The sequence below is a fragment of the Cynocephalus volans genome, chromosome 10, assembly GCF_027409185.1.
Source record: "Cynocephalus volans isolate mCynVol1 chromosome 10, mCynVol1.pri, whole genome shotgun sequence".
Classification (NCBI taxonomy): domain Eukaryota; kingdom Metazoa; phylum Chordata; class Mammalia; order Dermoptera; family Cynocephalidae; genus Cynocephalus; species Cynocephalus volans.
In genome coordinates, this window is record NC_084469.1 from 114,353,376 (window position 1) to 114,372,538 (window position 19,163).

The 19,163-nt window shown below is 49.4% G+C and overlaps 1 protein-coding gene across 1 annotated transcript in view; it reads left to right on the top strand.

The window, feature by feature from the left end:
- The first annotated feature begins 4,912 nt into the window (after positions 1 to 4,912).
- Positions 4,913 to 19,163, top strand: part of ZCCHC14 (zinc finger CCHC-type containing 14) — a 67,673-nt gene continuing 53,422 nt past the window's right edge. Inside the window, exon 1 of the mRNA XM_063112770.1 lies at positions 4,913 to 5,528. Within this exon, the coding sequence (XP_062968840.1) occupies positions 4,965 to 5,528 (564 nt within the window). The 5' untranslated portion in view covers positions 4,913 to 4,964. The remainder of the gene's footprint in view (positions 5,529 to 19,163) is intronic.

Here is a 19,163-nt window from a genome sequence, read left to right on the forward strand (position 1 = left end):
TGCGCATTGGGATCACTGGGTTGCCAATAGAAATGCACATTCCAGGGCTGGCTGGTTAGCTCATTTGGTCAGAGTGTGGTGTTATAACACCAAGGTCAAGGGTTCAGCTCCCCTTACCAGCCAACTGCCAAAAAGAAAAAAAAAAGAAAAAAATGCAGATTACAAGGCCCCACTGCCAGGGAGTCTGACTCAATATCTGGGGTCAGGCTTAGGACACTCCATTTTAAATAAGACCCCAGGTAATTCTGACTGGAGAAACACCACAGCTCGCTGGACACCGAAAACACCCTGGTAAGCAGGTATGCCATGGACAAAAACGTGTTGCTGTGCAGAAACCAGGGTTGGGCATCAGTCAGGCACAGTTGCCCATTTATGACTCTGGATAGTCTTTGTCAGCAGTCATGGCTACGAAAAACTGGCATGCAAGAGACACCCATGGAGGCTCCAGTTTGCAGAAACGGTGAATAAACAATCTCTCTGGTTTGTGATTTCTTCCCAGGGGGGGCAGAATCTAAGCAATTGACGGTCAAAATCCAGTTCCACCACGATCTAACTGCTCGGCTGGGATGATGCCTTGACTGCTCCGCATCCGTAAGATGAGAGTAACGATAGAAAGTCAGGACCAGCCTTGCTGGCTGCGGCAATCACACGAGGCTGTCAGGAACCGAGGCGCGGTGCAAGAACCCCGTCAGTAAGTTTAGGGATCTACTTGATTTACAACCTCCACATTAGGGCCGTTGGGTCTCCAAACCATCTCAGTCTCCAGGAAGCAGGGCTGAGGCCATGGGAAAGAGGAAACTCAGTATGTGCATCCCAATGGAGACCGCATGTCCCCGATGACACACCCCCAGGGAAAAATAAGCAGCAAATTCATGTACAGAGCTTCCCTGTGCACTCCCAGCCCCGAGTGTTTAAGAAGCCCTTATCTAATTGGAGTGTTCTTCTTAATTCTCTATTTTTGTTGTCCTGTTCACAACTCGACTCGGCCTCCAGACTCCCCCTCTTGGGCTGGAATCTATGTGAGAAAGAAAAAGCAAGTTGACAGTGTGGGGGGAGAACGCTGTACTTGGAGTCTGGGTGGTCAGTGGTCAATCTCTAGTCTTGGCCTGGTCACCGCCTATGTCAGGCATTTGAGTCAGTATCACCAAATCAGACATAAGAAATGACACCCGGCACATCACAGCTTCACTCTAAAATTGTTTGGGGGATTTGTGGCGAACTCCAAGTCTCTCTGTCTCTAAAATATCACTATTAGAGTAATTTATGCTTGATTCCAGTCCTATGGAAGGGATAGTCCCCACTTCTCCTCCCCAATCTTATACCTGAGGTCACCAATTTGGCATGGACAAAAATGAAGACAGACATCTCATCCACCCTAGATTGTGAGCTTCTTGGGGGGCAGGACCCCCTGTAGCTGGCACATGGCAGCTATGGCCTCAATGACAAATGAACTTGCTTTCCCCACGAAGCGTTGGGTGGAAACTCTCTCCTTGTCTGAACACATGGCCCCACTCCCTTTTCCTATAGCCTCATTTTCTGCATCACTCACGCGGAGGCATGGCTTACCCTTCTGATCTAGCCTGAGCCACTGGGGCCCTCTCCCAACCTCCTCCCAGGGATCCCCACTCCTCCACAACTCCAGCAATGTCTTGAGCTGGTGTTCTTGGGGCAGCAGATGTCAAGGCAGAGATGGAGAGATGCTCAAGGCTTGTTTGTAGCCAGAAACAGGGAAAGTGAGAAGCTCAGAAGAGCTCCAGGAGCAGAGGCTCTTAAAGGGAAGGAGCCCTTGGGGTGATGGACAACAGGTACCTGGTGTAGAAAACCAGACCCACAGGGCCAGGCCCCAGGAAGTGTTAGAGGGACAACAGATCAGCGTCTACCCTTTCCCTAGGGGGCCTGTCTGCTTTGGATTGGAGAGTCCAGGCTGCCCGTTCCTTAAAGTTGGGGGAATGGGTCTCATTTTCTTCTGTGGCCTCCAAGCCCTTATGAGGTCTAGTTCTGTAGGGTAGGGATTTGATATCTATTATGAACTAAATTAAGTTGAGCCGCACTGGGGTTTAGGGGGAAACGACATTATATTGGTTTCCTGTGGCTGCTGTAACAAATAACCACAAAGTGGGGGGGGGGGGGTGCTTAAAACAATAGAAATGTGTTCTCTCACAGTTCTAGAGGCCAGGAGTTCAAATCCAAGGAGCAGCAGGCCCGGGCTCCCCTTGAAGGCTCTAGAGAAGGATCCTTCTTGCCTCTTCCAGTTTCTGGTGGCCCCAGGTGTTCCTGGGCTCCAGTCCCTGCCTCCATCTTCACATGGCCTTTCCCCCTAAGCCTCTCTGTGTTCTTTTCTGTCTCTATAAGGACAGTCTCACTGGATTCAGGGGCAACCCTAATTCAACATGATCTTACCTTGATTCCTACCTTAATTGTATCTGAAAAGGCCCCTTTTCCAAATAAGGTCACATTTGGAGGTTCTAGGTGCACGTGAACTTTTAGGGGACACACTATTCAACCCAGTACAGACATTAAATAGCAAACAGCATGGCAAGAAGTACCAAGAAGGCAGTTGGGAGCCAGGGGAAACATTGATCTGGTGACTTCTACAGCTCAGGCCTCTGTTGTCTCGGCTAGCAAGGACTTCCCATTAGCATCTCTGACCACCACTGCCACCTGGAAAGCTGGGTTCCTGGTTCTCAGGAACTGAGGCTCAAAGGTATTGAGTGAAAAGGCTGAAATCACAGAGCCAGCTAGATGTGTGACTGTAATCCAGGTCCGCTTGGTGCTGCAGCCTGGGGGTTTCACAGATCTGGGTTGGGCTGGATTGGAGAAGCCCTCTGGAGCTGATAAGGTTCCAAGATCTTTTCCCCCCCGAGGAATGTGCTTTATCAGTAAGAAGCAAAGGTGTTGGGCTGTCTTGATCCTCGTGTTCCTTCACTTCCTCAGATCCTAGACTGTGCATGTGGCCATTTTCTTAAAATCGCTTGAAAAAGTGAGGTCCAAGAGAACAGGAATTCATTCAGTTATTCATAGAAGTTAGTCTGTACATGGGAAATAAGGTGGGGGGCCCAAATGGACCGTCTTGCCCGTGCCTATGTGGGAAGCTACCCTAACTTTCCCCTTGATTTCCATTTCTTCCCACCCTGAACAAGAACACTGAGGTGACCCAGAGAAATGTGCTTTAGGGGTGAAGGGGGTGGGGCAATGGGGAGCAATATTTCCCCCCAACCATGGCTCTCTGCCATATCTGTTCAACTTTGAAGGCTCAAGGCTGGAGAATGTTTTATTAGGATGTTTTCAGCACCTTGGACCATTCCCTGAAGAAATTCATTCGTTCACCCAACACATCTCTAATGTGTGCTGCCCAGAACCAGGTTGTAAGCTCCAGAGGGTAGGGAGAGCATCGCTTCGTGCAAGGCTGTCCCTGGGGCTGACCACGGAGTTGCTGAGCCAGTGAGGGGACCGACCCCGTCCTAGATCCACCAGACATCAGACAAGCGTTCCAGGGCACGGGCGGGGGGGCGGGGAGGGACGAACGTCTTGCCCCAGAGCCTCCCCTCTCTTAATCTGTTAAGTTAGGGTCCTGCAGGATTCAGAGGTGGCTGGGTACGCCAGTGTCAGGGGAAGGTGGCCTTTCTCCTTTGCTCCCTGACCCCGCCAGTGCGTCTGCACTTTTCGGTCCCGCAAGCTGAGGAAGCGGCCGCTGAGAGACGGCGGCCTTAACTGCAGGCTCCACGCGGAGTGTCTGGGGAGGCGCTCCCGTGAGCTCACCGCCTGCTCACAAGCCCCCGAGGCGGCTATGACCACCCTTCTCTTTCCGGGAAGCGCCCCGGGCTCAGAGAGGCCAAGCGACTGGCCCGGGGTCACACAGCTCGGTATTGACAGGTAGGGCCTGGAGCCCGGGTTTGGCCCGGCAGGCAGTGTGTCGAAAACGCCCGTCACCTCCCCGCCGCCACGCTCAGGAGTCAAGCAGGAAGACCGAGCTTGCGGCCTGCACCCCACCGCGGCTCCGCGCAGATTTGCAGGACAAAAGCCGCCGGAATCCACCCCAGGTATTGCGCCTCTCTCGTCGCCGCCGGCCAATGGAGCCTCGCGAGGAGCCGCGGGGGGGCGGGGCTCCCCGTGATCGACAGCCCTGGAGGGCGGGGCCCCGGCGCGCGCGAATCGGCTCGCGGCCCGGGCGCCCTTCCCGGCCGAGAGGGGCGGCGCGAGCCAATCAGCGGCGGGGGCGGTTCCGGCCGGCCCGGGCTGTCGCGAGAAGCGGGTGCCCCGCCCCCTCGCTCCCGGTCCCGGCCGCCGTCCGCCGTCAGCCGCGCGCGGCGATCCCTGCGCTCCTGGCGGTGCGGCGGCCCTCGGACCGGATCCGTCCGCGGCGGCGCGTCGACTAGCAGCGCAAATCCCTCCGCGCCGCGTGTCCCGGCGGCCGAGCGCCCGTTCCGCCGCGGCCCCAGCGCTCGAGCGGCGACAGCGCCGCGCCCGCGGTAACGGCCGGCCTGGGCGGAGGCGCAGGAGGCGGCGGCGGCGGCGGCGGCATGGCCGGGGCGGCTCCGTCGGGGGGCGGCCCGCAGTGACAGACCCTGCGGCGCGGGGGGAGATGGGGGCGGCCGCCTCCCGGGCGACGACGACGACGACGAGGAGCAGCCGCCGCCGCCGCCGCGCACCGGCCGCCGCTGGGGACGGGCGCGGGCAAGGAGCCTCCCCGTGAGCGGGGGGCCCGAGGCCGCTCGCCGCCCCCGGCCGCCCCGGCCGCCCCGGGCCCCCCCGGCGCTCCGCGCGCGCCCGCCCCCCGGCCCCTAGCGGGGGGCTCTCCCGGCCCGCGCGCGTCAGGCCCCGGCCCCCGCCCGGCCCGCGGCGTCCGCGCGCCCTCTCCCGGCTCCGGCCCGCGCGCCCCCGGCCCCGGCGCGCCCCGGTCGCGGCCCCCCGCCCGCCCCCGCGCGGTTCCTGGGCCCGGGTCGCGGCGCGGCGCGGGCGGCAGCATGGTGGAGAAGCGCTGCCCGCTGCAGAGGGACGGCGTGTACCGCTGGTTCTCGGAGCTGCCCTCGCCGCAGCGCGTGGAGTTCCTGTGCGGCCTGCTGGACCTGTGCATCCCGCTCGAGCTGCGCTTCCTCGGTTCGTGCCTCGAGGACCTGGCCCGCAAGGACTACCACTCGCTGCGCGACTCGGAGATCAAGGCCAACAACCCAGCCGACCTGGGCAGCCTCACCAACCTGACGGACGAGGTGGTGCGCAGCAAGCTGCTGGTGTCGCTGGCGCTGCTGGGCTCGGAGCAGCGCGAGGCGGCGGGCGTGCTCTACCGCACGCTCACGCACATCGACTCCATCATCCACAACTACGGACTGCAGCTCAACGAGGGCCGCACGGGCGATGAGTTCCTGCTGCTTTTCACTATGGCCTCCAACCACCCGGCCTTCAGCTTCCACCAGAAGCAGGTGCTGCGCCAGGAGCTCACGCAGATCCAGAGCAGCCTCAGCGGCGGTGGTGGCGGCGGCGGCCACGCGGGCAAGAGCGCGCCCGGGCCCACCTGCCCGGCCTGCCACAAGGTGCGTGCCCGCCCGCGCGCGGGGAGGGCGGCGCCCTGAGCGCCCGTCCCGTGCCCCAAGTCTCCACCCAGCCTCCAGCCCCCACCCTGAGCCCCAGTTCCTAGCCCGCACCCTAAGTCTGCACCCAGCTCGCACACCCGGCCCGCAACCTGAAACCCAACTCCACTCCCACACCCCAAGTCTGCACCCCGAGCTCCACCCAACCCGTACCCCAAGTCTGCAACCCCAGCCCGCACCCTGAGCCCCAATTCCACGCCCGCGCCCCCAGCCCGCACCCCAAGCTCCACCCAGCCCCCGACCCGAACCCCAAACTTCCACCTTGCCCCGCAGCCTGCACCTCCACCCCGCACCCCAAGTCCCCTCCTCGCACTCCAGGTCCCCTCCCTGCGCCCCCAGGCCGGGTTCTGGGTCGGACGCGGATGTGGGGCGCAGGGGGCAAGGGCGTCGCGGTCAGAATTGGCGGCCCTTTGTGCTCTTCCTCCACGGTGTCTCTGGAAACGCGACCAGCCTTTGTCCCCTTCATCGGGCTCCTGGGTGACAGATAACAGTTAAATGTTGTGTGGTTGTGCTCTTTCAAATCTGGTGTTTGTTTATTGCCCAGGAGGAGGGGATCGGGCCGGGCCGCCGTGCGGGCCTCTGTGTCCCTCGTGGGCGGGAGCGCAGGCTCGCGCGCGCGTGTGCACGGACGGCTGCGCGTGCGTGCATGCGTGTGTACACACAAGTGTGCGCCCGTGCTTGCGAGCGGGGTGCGCGCGAGGTGGCTCCAGAGCCCGGCTGCTGTGGCAGGCAGACCTCGCGCCTGCGACACAGTCACTTCCTGGCCACCCACTTCCCTCGGGACAGCACACCGGGAAGGGCATCGTGGCCATTCGCTTAGAAACGTGGGCTTCTGTCTGAATGTTTCAAAACCGTGTAGACGCCAAGAGTTTGGGCTTAACTATTTTTGACAGACCCCCGGAACCCAAGGCCGAAACCGCTCCGAGAAAAAAGATCTCTACTTGATCACGCGTGGTTAGTATTTAGATGACAAACTGATTTTCTTTGCAAAGTGAGAGGTTGCAAGTCAGGACCAGTGGTGCTGAGTGCCTCTTTGCAAGCTCTTTAAGCTCTTTGAAGCTAAAACTTTGATGCGACTTTGCTTTTTATAGAGTGACTGGAAAACAGTCTGGTTTGCGTGTGTATGTGTTTTTTTTTAAAGCTGTCTTTCAACCTAGATTGTGGCTTTTCTTTTTTAATGTTTTCCTCTAAGAAGTGGTTGTGGTACATACGTTGGTTTTTATCGATGTCTTATCTTTTTTTGGTGACAGTTACTTCCGAGACTGTGGTTTTCTTTTTATTAAGTGCAGTTCCCACCCTAGATTCCATGTTATGTGCTGGGCAGGAAAATGTTCCAGATGTAAACAGGAAAAGCAGAGTCCTAGGAAATGTAGTTGTTTGTAGTAATCTGTGCAGGCTTTGAGAGCAGGGAATTGTCCCCTCCGACGGAGTCTGTCATTCACGGACAGTTTCGTGTGTTGTGCGTCCTCTGTTAAATACCACACCTAGTCATTTCTACGCATGTTGCTACAGTTCTGTCAGTTTTCAAACGGATTTGTAGGTGTGTGCTGCTGCTTCACTTTATGCAGAAGGAGGTGATTCTTATTTTGGTGGGGCAGTAAGCTAAATCTAGAACAAAAATATCTTTTATAAGACAGCCTTTCTGTCAAGCAAAAATCCCTTTGACGAGATGAAGGGGCTAATGTATCCCCCACCTTGGAGGCAGGGGCACCCAGTTTACCAGCTCTGTGACCTTGGCGAGAATCCTCCCACCTCTCCTTTCCCTGTTGCAGTAGGAGCGGGCGGTACCTCCCTGCAGGCATGTTCTGAGGACTGCTTAGGTAACACTGTGAAGAAACCCACAGATAAGTGGTAGATGCTCTTTCTCAGCCTCTTAAATTTGTTTTTATAGAGGTGTGCTAACTTAGAGCAAGGCACATTTTATAGAATGAAATATTTACAGCTTAGCTTTGAGTGCAAATGTTGGTTTTGAATAGTTACTTGGAGCTGACAATTTTTTTGGTTCATCTTTGGAAAATTGGAGAATTCTATGTGCTTCTCAATAATGAGGGTTATTATAACGAGTAACCTTGGGGCCGTTGTTTACATATTTCAAAACAACTGTGGTTTCTAGTTTTCCCTAAATCCTCAATATCATTGCTAAACTAGTTTCAATCATTTCATCTAATTTTCTGCTCCTTTGCTGCTTTAAAGTTAAGGCCTGACATGGATAAACCCTTTGTTGCCTGGAGTAGGTAACTCATGCGAAATCTAGCACTTAAGCATTTTGCCGTCTTAGTTTCTCTAAATCTAATCTTTGGTGTAATCCTGAAAAAAGCAGCTTCATTAAAGCTCCATTTACATTTCGCTTGTAAGCTGTTGTATTTTGAATTGTTTGAGCTTAGAGACTTTACGTTTTTCTTTTAGAGTTAATTGCTTTTAAGATTTTTATTCTATTTAAATTTTTGTTGTGTTTTCTGAAATATTTGTAATTGCTTTTCCATACTCTCACTGTTTTTATTTTTAAGTTCTTATTGTTCTGAGAACTAGAAGTTTAAAAGTGTGGGGACTGTAAAATAGACACATTTCACTTTTAGATGGAAAGTATTCATAGTAGTAAGACTGCTGGAAGGTGGAAGTAGTTTTACTCTGCTTAGTAGCTGATAGGTGCTATCAACTTGCTGTTCCTTAAGACAGAATGTTCCAGGATGCTAACCATCGGTTACGATTGGGTTTGGAGTTACCACTACCTGTCCTTTAATTCTAAATATAAAGCTACAGTTTTGGAAATAGTTTAAAATAAATTTTTCGCAATCTTTTCTTTGTGTCAGTGACAGTATGCTATGATGTATGCATATGCTTATTTTTTATTGCAGTTTTATTGAGGTACAATTCATATACCATACAATTCACCATTTAAAGTGTACAAGTCAGTGGTTTTACGTATAGTCAGAGTTGTGCAACCATTACCACTATCTAATTTCAGAACATTTTCATCACCCCAAAAAGAAACCCCATATCTGTTAGCAGTCACTCCCAGCCCCTGACAACCACTAATCTATCTACTTTCTGCCTCTATGGATTTGTTCTGGCTGGACATCTCATATGAATGAGATCATGCAGTATGTGGCCTTGTTTGTCTGGCTTCTTTCACTGAATATCATGTTTTTAAGGTTCATCATGCTGTAGCATGTGTTAGGTCTTCGTCCCTTTCTTTGAGTTATACCCCATTGTGTAGATGGACTGCTTTTTTTGTTAATCCACTCATCAGTGGTGGACATTTGGGTCGTTTCACATGCTTGTTTTTAGACTTTTTTCCTCTATGGTTAATAGGCTCTTGGTCTTAACTCTCTCATACCTAACACTTAACAAACCATCTTTGGAACACTGTACACACGTGTCCACACATAGCTGTCCTCAGGGACCTCATTCTCCTGACGGGATTCCGCCTAGTGGAGTGCTGGCGTGTTGTACGGAGCTGTCCTTCAGCTCTCCGAGGAGCTGGAATTACAGGTGGCATAGCACACACTGCTGTGGCCGGGGAGGGGAAGCGAGGCTCCCGGGCTAGCCGCTGCGTGTTCCTGGGCAGGTGCAGAGGAGTCGGGTGGGGCTGCGCCTCAGCCCTGAGTCCTCAGTGATATAGATAAGGAACAGCAGAACTACATCAGGGGGTTGGTTTTGTTTTTGTTTTTTTTAAAAGGGAGTGCTGAAATGTTGTTTTTAAAGTGCTTGGTGCAGAGGTGTGTCGTGGGGGTGGTCTTCCTTTGGGCGTATTCTGTGGTACAGTTCTGGAACTGTCTGCTGTGGTTTATACCATGAATGTCTTATGGTGAGAGCACTGTAGAAACTTTGGATATACACTAATACTGTGAAGAGACCTGCTAAGAATCTCTTGCCCAAGGCAAGCAACAGTTTACACTTGCTTTTCATAAGCTGTTGAACATTGTTGCAGTCCAAAGGTGAAAGAAATGTTGGGTAGTCTGTTCTATGGTTATCAAAATGAGGTTAAATGGCTTCTTTGGGTTTCTCCTTTAACCCTAAACTCTGCCTGTTGTAGCTGAAAGTAACCTGGCATTCCACAAGAAGGGACTTTGCTGGAGCAGCTGTTATTATCTCTGATGGTTAAAGGAGTAGCTGTGATCTACAGGCACAATTCTTTCTCCAGCTTTAACACTTGTTCTTAACAGCTGCCCAGTCTGTGAACTCAGTCTGGCTGTCTGTGTATAGGTCGCTTCGTTTAGCTTTTATAGGTCTGAAAATCTGTCCTGTTCTTCCAACGAAGAACATGAGATAGGAGTTGACGTAGTTGAATGCAGTTTTAATTGCTGTCTTGTTGCTGGCATATTTATTGACAATGAAAGCCTAGTCATACCTTCTTAGTTTCTGTAGCACTGCCATCTACTGTATAATGGCTTAGATTATATGGCACTTTAATTACTGTCCTTTGCCCTCACGTTAAATTAAGGCCATTCACTTTCACAGGTGCTAGTCACGTTTGCTTTTCTCGACTCAGTGCACGTCTGAGTTCTTATTTTGTGTTGTGTTCTGAAGTATAGTTGTGGACCCTGGAAGTGTTGTGTCCCGTTTGGGTGTAGCGTGTGAAATGGTGGTGTCATTTGTATATAGTCAAAGGGTGGCTAGAGGAAGACACCCATGCTGGTCCTGCTGCCGCAGTTTGGAAGCTCACTGTTCACGTGGGCTTCATCTAGCCTATTTCCTCTCAGTCCTGTGCACTGCGTTTACCTTCCTTCTGGATTGAGGACATTTTGGGTTAATATATATTTTTACAACAGATTTACACATGGGCCTTACAACTTCAGAGGCCACTAGTGGAAGGTGCCGTGCTGGTGTGCTGAATTGGTGACTGCTGACCTCCTTGGAGACTGTGAATAGATCAAAAGAAATTCTTGTTATGCCTGGGAAAAGTAATTGCTACTTGAGTATTCTCCCCTCCCCTACCTTTGAGGAATTAGATTTTAGAAAAAGAGCCTTTTTTTTTTTTTTTTTTTGAGAAACTCTCAGTTGGAACAGTAGTTATCTTGTTTGTTGTCTCGTTAAAGTAAGAACTGTTACTGCAAGTTCATTGATTTGTTTAGGTTATGGAAGGGTTTCTGATTTGGGACTTTAACCTTCACATGTGCAGTTTAGAAGTTAGTTTTAGCAAGGTAGTTTTTTCTCCAGTCTTTAGATATTTTGATAGTGGAGATACATGACATATTTTAGAAACAGTTCCTCGCAAAAGCAAAAAGATAATCAGGAACTAGTAAAATAGGTTAATTATGAGTAGTTTCTGTTTTTTTCTGGGTTAAAAGTCCTGAAGTTATTTAAAGTGAAGAGAAAACAAAGGAAGATGGAACATCTGTGATGTGACTGATGCTCTGCCCGCCATGTGCCGTGCTGAGCAGGTGTGAGCACACAGGCCGGCCTTGCTGTGTGGGGTGCAGGGAGTCGCTCAGCCCTTCATGGTCCCGTACACACCTGCATCATCCTTGCTCTCCCTCCTCCTGTTTCCTTTCTGTCCAGGCTGGTCCCTCGCCTCTGCTTTGGTCACATCTTTCTGTTTCCTCAGGAACATTGTTAGGTCAGGTGTCCGAACCTTGCCTCTTCCTGTCTCCCTCCTCCTCCCCGCCCCAGGCTCTGACCTGCACTGGTTTCCACCTGACCCATAAACATGACCATGGTTCTCTGAGCCTTCAAAACACAACCCATCCTCTAGTGTTGTCCACCTCTGTTAGCTGCTTTGCGTTTTGTCCCCGTACAACCAAGTCCTTCCCCTACAGCCAGCCAACAAAAAAGCCTTCCCATTCCTACTTCTCAGCAACAGTCCATTTCAATAGGGTGATGTGTATCCTTCTAGACATTTATGCATGTATAAATACATACTTGTACATTCTTTTAAAACGTTACATATACACATTTAAATACAAACTCTTACCATACATGGTATTCTTAATGCTCTGTTGGATAGCCTGGCTTCTCGAGATCAATACTGGCTGTCTCTAATTTCTCACCTTCAGCTAAGACACTTCCTATTAAAGGGAATTCAGCAATCTCTTAAATTGAGAAAAATTTTAAATAGATAAGATGATAAGAGGTGAGAAATTGAAAAGGTGCAAGAGGATATTGGAGGAAAAGTCCCCTCCCATGTGGACAGTCAGGACAGGGCACCCAGGCAACTTTCTGCTCCCTGCCTTGATTTCCCATTTAAAAAACAAGTTTCTCAGGCTGACCTGTGGCTCACTCGGGAGAGTGTGGTGCTGATTACACCAAGGCCACGGGTTCGGATCCCTATATAGGGATGGCCGGTTAGCTCACTTGGGAGAGCATGGTGCTGACAACACCAAGTCAAGGGTTAAGATCCCCTTACTGCTCATCTTAAAACAAAAAACAAAAAACAAAAAAACAAGTTTCTCACCCTCTCCGCAGCCATCCATTTCCCCTCTTAGCAGATCACACAGTTCCTTTTAGAATCTTCCAGAGACACTGTACATATTTACAAATAGGTAACTGGCGTCTCACTGCACACACAGGCCTGTCCCTTGGCTGTCTTTCTTCAGGAGGGTTCTTTCTACATCGTCTGTAAAGAGCTTCCTCATTCTGTTGTAGGGCTGCCCTCCACCAATGTGATATTTAATCAGTCTGTGTTGATGGACATTTTTTTCCCATATTATTATTACAAACAATGCCATGTTATTTACATACTATGTTGTGCCACCCACCATACTATATTGCAGGCAGTGGGTGTGGCCTTTCCCATTTAGGCAAGTTTATCTGTAGACTAGAAGTCTGGAGTGGAGTTGGGTCGAATGGTCTGGGCTTCTGTGATTTTTTTTACGTACTGCCTAGATCTGCCTTTTCAAATCCCTGGAGCAGCGTGCAGGTAGGTGCCTGGCTCTCTGTTCCTCACTGCACTGCAGTGAGTTAGCCTGCTGCTCACTGCTGCTTGCTTCCACTCGCGGGGGTGGCACGTAGCTCAGAGCAGGGGAATTTTGTCTTCCTGTCCTCCTGGGAGTGAGGTAAAGCACCTTTTCAAGCGAACTGTTTTATTAATTTTTGGCAAGCTGTTCATATTCTATGCTTGTCTCTGTTGGGTTGTTGGTCTTTGCTTTATTTTTTAGAAGGTCTTTAAGTTTCCAGGAAATTGCACTTTATTGGGAGTTGCAAGTATTTGTTTTTTGTTTTCTTAATCTTTTGTCTTTGCCATGCAGTTTTTCTGGTTTCTTTTAATGTCGTAGTTATCAGTCTTTTTTTGTATAGCTTCTGAGTTTGTGTCATAACTAGAAATGCGTTATGCATTATATATATTATGTGCTGTTCCTATTATTATACTCACATCACACGTAGATAGACATGATGCCTCAGACACTGTAAAGACAGCCCCTTGCAGTGTCTTCTGGTACAGAACATGTGCTGTTTCTCTTTTTACATCTGCAATTTACTTGGTGAAAGGTACAGAGCTAGTTTTATATTTTCCAGATGACAACCTGTTTGTCCCAGTGCTTTCTGTTGATAATCTGTCTTTCCCTCCCAGGTTTAAAATGATGTTTCTTACCCTATACTACATGTCTCAGGCATATGTGGGTTTACTTCTGAGCCTCTGTCTGTTTCATTGCGGTCTTTATCTGGGTGACCTCTCGTTGGCCAGATTCATTGGACATGTCAGTCCTTATGCCTCTTACCTCTTGTTCACTTTGTGGGTTTCCTACACAGTGGAATCCCCAGGGAAGGGTTTCTTGTTCTGTTTTGAAAAATATGGCTGTTGAGGTGCCTCCCCTCATGGTGACTGATGGGGTCCGGGTGTGGCCTGGGCAGTGGCCACGAGTCCCTGAGCCTCCACTGGTCCCCGGGCACCGCTGGCTCTTCCTGCTTCTCCCATACTTATTTTCAGTTTCTCGTCTGCTGTCCTGCACTTTTGACGATGATATTCCTCTGACTTCTCTCCTTTTCTTCCTTCTTTTTACTTTATAATTTGTGACATTTTCAGCTGTGGTTTTGCCAATCTCACCGATGAATCCAAAAAAATCTGTATGCCCAGGTAGACCTCAGGTTCCAAGAGTGGGCTCCAGGTGGCTCAGTGTGCACAGGTGAGCTCCTCTCTTCCCATCCTGGACCTGCTCTGCCCTTGCTCCTACCCCCGCCTGCAGCCAGAAACCCAAGTTTATTTGTTTTTATTTTTACTTTTACTTTTTAAATGATTTTTAAAAATTTGTTTATTGTTATTAATTTTCTACATTCAAAGATATTGTTATGGAGCAGTGGGAGAGGGGTAGGGAAACAGAGGTTTAGGCTTTAAAAAAAAAAAAAAAATCCCCTCCAACCAGTCTGTTAGCAGGTCCTAAATACTTTCATAGATTGTTCTCCATTGACACTGTCACAGCCCCAGCTCTGTGATGTCCTTGGCTCCCTTTCCCTCCACTTTCCTCCTTTTCCCCTGTCCCTTTCTCTCTCCCTTCCCCTCTCTCCCTATCACACTTGGCCTGATGGTCCCATATATGGCACACTGCTTTGTAGGCAACTCAGATTTGGGGCAATTTGCCAGGGATCCAGGGCACAGACTACAGTAGTCTTCAGGGAATGAGTGTGAGCACCCAGCCCAGCTGCTCTTCCCCTCTGACTCCAGCACGTGTGCTGCGATGTGAGTGAGTGGTGATCTCTTTTTAGAGTTAAGCTGATGTCATTGCTTAAAGACTACAAGAAACAACTTTATAGCTGCTCTGTTTTGTTTTTTAATTAAATTATTCAGAAACTTTGATACCTTAACTCTTCTTAGAAATAACATTGACAAATCCAGCTTCTGACCTTGACCTGGGTCTCATCTACTGTAATACCTACTAGTCTCTCTGGCCAGGATCTAGCATGCTGTAATCCCTGCTAGTCTCCCTGGTCTGGGTCTAGTCTAATGTAACACCTTCTAGTGTCCCTGACCTGGGTCTTGTCTACTATAAACACCTTCTGGTCTCCTTGGCCAGGGTCTACTCTCCGTAAAGCCTTCTATTCTTCCTGGCCTGTGTCTAGTCTCTATAAATCCTTTGGTCTCCCTGGCCTGGGGCTAGTCTACTATAAACCTTCTGGTCTCCCTGGCCTTTGTCTAGTCTACTATCACCCTTCTGGTCTTTCTGGCCTGGTGCTAGTCTCCCTGGCCCCACTCCTAGCACCTTGCGACAGTTGCTGTGGTGTCACCAGAAAGGCCTTGGTACAATGCCTGTGGGAGTCTCCTCGGGCCTACAGCTCTTAGCCTGGTTTGCTGTGGCTTCTGTGGTCTGCTCATTGCCTGTCTCTACCCACCTCTGTCTGTGTTTGCCGTTCTTCCTGTTCACTGTGTTCTTGGTATCCGCGGCACCCCCACACCCTACTTGGCTCACACATACCAATCCTCCTGTCACATCCTCATCCCAGACCTTGTGTACCATGTCGTCATAGGTTTCTTTACATATCTGTCACAGACTTTGACTTTCTGGAGGGCAGAGACTGTGCCTTTTTCCATTGCTGGAGCCTAGCAGTCCCTGCCACCTGCTGGGGATCGTTCTGAGCTTCTGGTAGAACCACGTGGGGAGGTGTGCATGCTCAGGGAAGCTACGCGGTGCACACACTTTTCCCAGGTGCTTCTCTCTTCAGAGGCCCCAGTGCTGATGTTGGCTACCAGCTCATATGCTTTATCTTTTGTCTTCATAATGACTTTTTCCTTTTTTTTTGGACTCATTTTATAGCTGTACATTCTAGTGAATTTTAAATTTTAACATCTGTATTCTACTCTTCTTAACTTTAAAATATATTTTTCAAAAGCTGGCAGGCAAGAGCTTTCTTGGGGAGAAGCTCTGACATAGGTTGGCATATGTCATGTGGGTTGCAAATACACAAGGTTGTGAGCAAGTCAACTGAGAATTGGGGAAAGTCATACAGCGCTTTGATAGACTTATGTCCTGTGGAGCTGCACGGATGGATTAGTTCATTTACATAGAGTAATGTTTTCAGCTAAAAGTAAGTTTGTTTGCATTATACTTCTTGAATGTACACAAAACTTTAAATCGTGGTAAGCCCAAATGTTTTAGTTCACTGTAGAAAGGCAATAAACTGAACAGCTTTTGATCATTCCCGTAAAGGTTTAGTTTATATATTTTTTATTTTAAACAGTGATATCAGATTACTTATAAGAAGGTAGAATTATAGAATTATTTCCTAATTATTTGGGACCTTTACATAAAAGCATCAGTAGAATTACTAGAAATGATTATATCCTCAGATTTTTTACTGATTCATAGCAAATCTAATTAAAACATGTATACTTCGTAACTACGTGTAGAAATATTATAGTCTAGACTTTAAAAAAGATTAAAACGTTTGAATAGGAATAGATCTAATTTTTGGAGAAGAGAAACAACCCCCTCCACCAGTCTCTTCTGGGAATCTTAAAATCTGAGAGCTTGGGATGGATGCCGACGACTCACCATGGTGAAGTTGGTGAAGCGGACTGGGCGTGTGCCGGCTTAAGCCTGCGGCTGGTGGGAGCACTGGGGGCTGCACGGCCTGGATGCCACTGACTGTGGAGACGCCGTGGGGGTGTCTGCATTGTCCGTGGGGACAGCTCCCTCTGACCCTGGTTCCTGGCATATGCTCATGTGGGGATGGCCGTGATGTGCAGTGTTTCTGGGAGCGCTCTAATGTGTGGGTTTTTTCCTTTGTCTTAAAAGAAGGGGTCTGAGGCTCATGAACCAGTGTTCTGTTAATATTTGTATCAGGAGGTTAAGTCAGCAGTCAGTGATTTTTCCCTTCGGAATTCTTCATGAAGACAGACATGGAGAGCAGGTGGTCAGGAAGAGGACATGATGCTGGGGACCCTTGTCTCGATGGCTGCATGCAGGGCACTGTGCTGAGGCTCCGCTCTGTTGACTTGATCCTTGAACTGCATGTGAGCTGGGTTCTGTCTGTCCCCTTCCAGCAGCGAGAACACAAACACAAGAGGTTAGCATCCGCAACTCGCCAAAGGCGACCTCTGTAGGTAGCTATTTTTATTATGTGAAGCCCAAATTATTTTTTTTGGTTTCATCATTAACAGAAAGGAAGACCTTGAGGAGTGGGAATGAGGTGACGAGGGACCTCCCCTTTGGGGCTCATGGGGATGCATGTGCGGGCCATAGCCTGCGGTGCTCTAGGCTGGCCCATCTTTGTCCCCACAGCTGCCACCTCTCCCACTGCCCCTTCCTCTCGCTGGTTTGGGGCAGAGCCTCAGCCAGTGCCCTCACTCCTGCAGTCCAGCATTCTGTTGCTGCTGCTGTTTTTCACTTAAGGTAAACTTCGGTCAACTTCCAAAAAGCAAAAAAAGGTAAAACTTACATTTAGTGAAATGTACAAATTTTAAGTGTCCTTCTGTTCTGCTTCTTCTCACCACTGATCAGTTCTGCCTGTTCTAAAACTTCACTGAAGCAGGATCATGGAATTCCATTTTATTTGTTGGCTTCCTCGGCTGCACGGTTTTCAGTGGCTGGGCCGGGTTTCCAGTGCCCTGTCTGTCCTTAACTTTGCAGTCCGCCTGGGGTTAGTGCTGAACCACCCTGCATGGGCGAGGGGCTGGTGGCTGGGCTGTGCCGTGTACCTCCGGCGCCTCCCGTGGTCAGCCTGTGTGTCACATCTTCATGTGCTGTGAACCCACAGCATGGTATCACTGTGCGCTTCAGTGTGAATGCATTTTTTAAAAATTAAGAGGAAGATAGTCTTTATATTTACCTGCATATTTACCATTTTTATGCTTTTCATTTCTTACTGAAGATTCAGTTTGTTACCATATCCTCTCAGTCTGGAGAACTTTCTTTGGCAGTTTTTGGAGTGTGGGTTTGCTGACAAGAAAGTCTCTTAGTTTTCTTTCATCAGAAAATGTTTTGCTTTTGCCTGTATTATGGGAGGATATTTTCACCAGATATAGGATTCTCTGTTGACAATTTTTTCTTTTCTTTTTTTAAAAAAGATGACCGGTAAGGGGATCCCAACCCTTGTCTTGGTGCTGTCAGCACCACGCTCTCCCAGTGAGCCAACCGGACATCCCCTACATAGGGATCCGAACCTGTGGCTTTGGTGTCATCAGCACCACACTCTCCCAAGTGAGCCATGAGCTGGCCGACAGTTTTTTCTTCCACCGTTTTCTAAGATTGAGACATGCTGTCTTCCTTCTGGAACTCCAGTTGCAAGTATGTAAACCACTGGGTATTGTCCCACAGGTCCCTGAGGCTTTGTTCATTTTTTCTCTTTCGAATCTTTTCTCTCCGTTCTTCAGAGTGCATACTTCCTGTTGACCCGTCTTCAGATTCACCGAATCTTCTGTTACCTCCAAACTGCCATTTGTAGTCATCTGTAAGATGATTGGCCCAACTACTCAGCCATTATTGAAAGTAGAACCGCTTGCTTTTTATAATCCAAGCGTGTGGTGAACATGAACCATGTGTTCCAGGAAGGATTGATTCTCCCTGAGGAAGGGCAGTTGTGGATGAGGGTCAACTCTAACTGGGACATTTGCCATTTAAAGGATGTGCAGAGAAGTTGCTAGATGGCCCAGAGTCTTGAAATTAGTGGGTCTGTTTGGAGACTGTAAATGAGATGGTTGTATGACTTTCCTGGCCCTCGGGTCGGGGTGGGAGGATAAATAACAGGAGGGAGTATGAGGTGTGTGGTGGATTGCAGGTGAGGCAGGTTCGGGCTGGATTTCCCCCACAGTCCTGGAATTCGTTGACCATGTCAGATAGCATTCACCTGTTGGGTGAGGGTCCAGTTGTGTCTTGCTGTAGGGGTAAATCTTGAATTTCCTGACCTGAATGTCTTTTCTATTTAGTTCCCTGGAGCCCTTTCTAGTCTGATCCTGCTGGCTGACCAGAAGAGATTCAGTCTCTTCAGCTCTCTAAAGCAGCTCTCAAGCAGCTCTGCCTAGTTCATCATAGGTGTCCCATAAAGATTCATGGAATGGGATCTGTGGCTCCCGTAGAAATAAAACTATCTCACCAACACTCTGTGGACCTTAGTGTGGTGCCTTTGTTCCCAACCAGGTGATTCCCGCTCATTCTAGCTTCTTCAGGAGCTTGTTCTCTCCCATCCTCGATGCCTAAATGTTAGGAAACTGAACTTACATCGTGGTGGGTATCCCCAATGGGTCATAAAACAACCATTTTAATGTGCTGCCTGTTTTGAGTGTTCCAGCTCAGGCGGTTGAATATTATGTTGGAAACCAAAGTGGTCATTACAGCATAGTTCATTTATTGTGATTGGACATTTAGCCAGCTTCCCAAAGAAAACCCCAGTACTTAAACATACTTCTCGCCAAAATATTCACAGTAGCAGTATTGTGTGTAGTATGTACTTAATGTCACAAGTCCTGAAGGTGGAAATCACATGTGGCAAATGCCTCATCTCCATCCTTTTGGATGTGATATCATGGAATTAAATTTTACCCGAAACTGCAGTGTAGAGGAATAGCAGCTGCTTTCTCTGCGTCTTATGTTACACACATCATGTGATTTGAGTTTTTCTCGATGAGGGAGGGACCGTGTTGCCTGCAGGGTCCAGGACTGGCTGTTTGTCCCGCCCAGCTGGGCCTCCCACTGTGCTTCTGTGAGCTCC